This window comes from Capra hircus, chromosome 10, assembly GCF_001704415.2.
Source record: "Capra hircus breed San Clemente chromosome 10, ASM170441v1, whole genome shotgun sequence".
NCBI lineage: Eukaryota > Metazoa > Chordata > Mammalia > Artiodactyla > Bovidae > Capra > Capra hircus.
Window position 1 is genome coordinate 75581868 of NC_030817.1, and position 2380 is coordinate 75584247.

Below are 2380 nucleotides of genomic sequence, written 5' to 3' on the forward strand. Positions count from 1 at the left end.
ATTGACTTATAATCTATTCTTAAAAAGATATAGGACTATTTCTCATAGCCTAACTCAAAAAAATTTAAAGTTGCATAAAGGATTTAGATCTATTGATATGTCCTTAATTCAACTTGACGCATTTCTCACAAATAGAACAAAGAATATTGAATAGCATTATATTTAATGTCTTTGTATGTCACAAACACTGAGTTAACTTGGCTGTGTTTTTGTTTGTTTTTTTTGGGGGGGGGGAATCTGTGTTTTTTTCAGTATTATTTAAAATGGTAACTCCTTATACATATTTACTTATTGTCAACACTTTGTTAGCTGTAGGAAATTAGGAAAGCTCTTTGTTCACTTTGTTTTTATTATATCCAGAATAGGAATATGGATACTCGAAAATCATGGTAACATCTCTGTATATGGTAGGTAGCTCAGCTGGTAAAGAATCTGCCTGCAATGCGAGAGACCCCGGATCAATTCCTGGGTCAGGAGGATCCACTGGAGAAGGGATAGGCTTCCCACTCCAGTATTCTTGAGCTTCCCTGGTGATTCAGACAGTAAAGAATCTGCCTGCAATGCGGGAGATCTGTGTCCAGTCCCTGGGTTGGGAAGCTCTCCTGGAGGAGGGCATGGCAACCCACTCCAGTATTCTAGACTGGAGAATCCCATGGACAGATGAGCCTGGTGGGCTACAGTCCATCGGGAACCAAAGAGTTGGATGCCACTAAGTACAGCACAAAGTAATGTGGCTCAAAGCAAGTCATCTGCCCTAATGAGTAATGTTTTGTAAGACCAATTCTAATATGGAAATCTGTCATTCTTTTGCAGCTTTGAAAACAAATAAGTATACTCATGTGGAGAATTGCTCTAGCTCTGTGAGTACATTCATTCTTTTAGGCTTCCCTTATACTTGGGAAATTCGGATCCTCTGTTTCTCAGTTTTTTCTGGGACATATATTCTAACACTCATTGGAAATCTGTGCATTATTTGTGCTGTGAGGTGCGACCATCAACTACAAACTTCAATGTACATCCTGCTGGCCAATTTTTCCTTCCTGGAGATCTGGTTTATCACCTCCACTGTCCCTAATATGCTAGCCAACTTTCTTTCTGAGACCAACACCATCTCCTTCTCTGGCTGCTTTCTGCAGTTCTACTTCTTCTTCTCCATGGGCACCACTGAGACCTTCTTCTTGTCTGCTATGGCCTTTGACAGGTACCTTGCCATCTGCAGGCCCCTTCACTACGCCACTGTCATGCCAGTGCAACGCTGCATCAGAATGGGAGCCTGTTGCTGGGTGTGCGGCTTCTTGTACTTCCTCTTGCCCATATATCTAATCTCTCAACTCCCCTTTTGTTGTCTCAATAAAATTGATCACTTCCTGTGTGACCCAGGACCCCTTATAAAGCTGTCTTGTGCGCCAGCTCCTGTTATTGAGATCATCTGTGCCATCTACAATTCAGTCCTCATTTTCTCCACCTTACTCTTCATTACCAGCTCCTACACCCTGGTGATCAGAGCTGTGTTTAGGGTTCCCTCAGCAGAAGGCCGGCATAAGGCTTTCTCTACATGTGGCTCCCATCTGTCTGTAGTGTCTCTGTTCTATGGCTCTATTATGGTCGTATATGTGAGCCCAACAGCAGGCAATCCAGCCGGGATTCAGAAATATGTGACTTTGTTTTATTCTGTGCTAACTCCACTGTTCAACCCCTTGATCTATAGTCTCCGGAATAAAGAGATGAAGGGGGCTCTGAGAAAATTATTTAAGACTTTGAGATTTAGGAAGAGGCCTGGCAGAAATCTTTGAAGAACTTGTGTGTGCAACTGAAATAATATATGTGAACTAAATGATTGAAAGATTAGCATTCAATTGTATTAACCACATTAGACAAATATATTTGAGGGAGGGAGAAGAACATAGTCAAATGTAATTAAATGTTTATTAAATTAACTGTGGCCATCTGTCCATTTTTTTATTGTTTGAGAAAATTTACATTAATAGTAAAACTTTTTCATATTCAAATAAAAATAATCAAAGAAAAAATAATCAGTCTTCTTCCTGGCATTCAGAATTAATACTAAAATTTTTATGTTACCATATCAGTTACACATGTATACACAATAATCAAATATTTATTACTAATATTTCTCTAGTAAGTCAAAAGTCATGCTAAATTTACAAAACAACATTTAAATTTTAATGTCCATGTCAATATTAAAGACCTGACAAATTAATTAACTTCTTTATAAAAATTCATTTATTGTAATTGTACTTCCACTTTCTTACCAAGATATAGTTTAAATATTCAGAATTTGGATCCAGATGGTTGCCATTATTTCTCCATTATATGTTTAATTTAATAATTATTTTTAAAATAAACTCTCTATAAAATA

The 2380-nt window shown here is 37.7% G+C and overlaps 1 protein-coding gene across 1 annotated transcript; it reads left to right on the forward strand.

Annotated features, from left to right (window-relative positions):
* On the forward strand, nucleotides 789-1793 carry LOC106502537 (olfactory receptor 11H4-like). The gene has a single exon (XM_013967025.2). The coding sequence runs from the start codon at nucleotides 789-791 to the stop codon at nucleotides 1791-1793; it is 1005 nt and encodes a 334-aa protein (XP_013822479.1).

What these genes read in the sequence shown, in the direction of transcription:
- LOC106502537 (XM_013967025.2), top strand. Translation starts at nt 789, where the DNA reads ATGGAAATCTGTCATTCTTTTGCAGCTTTGAAAACAAATAAGTATACT.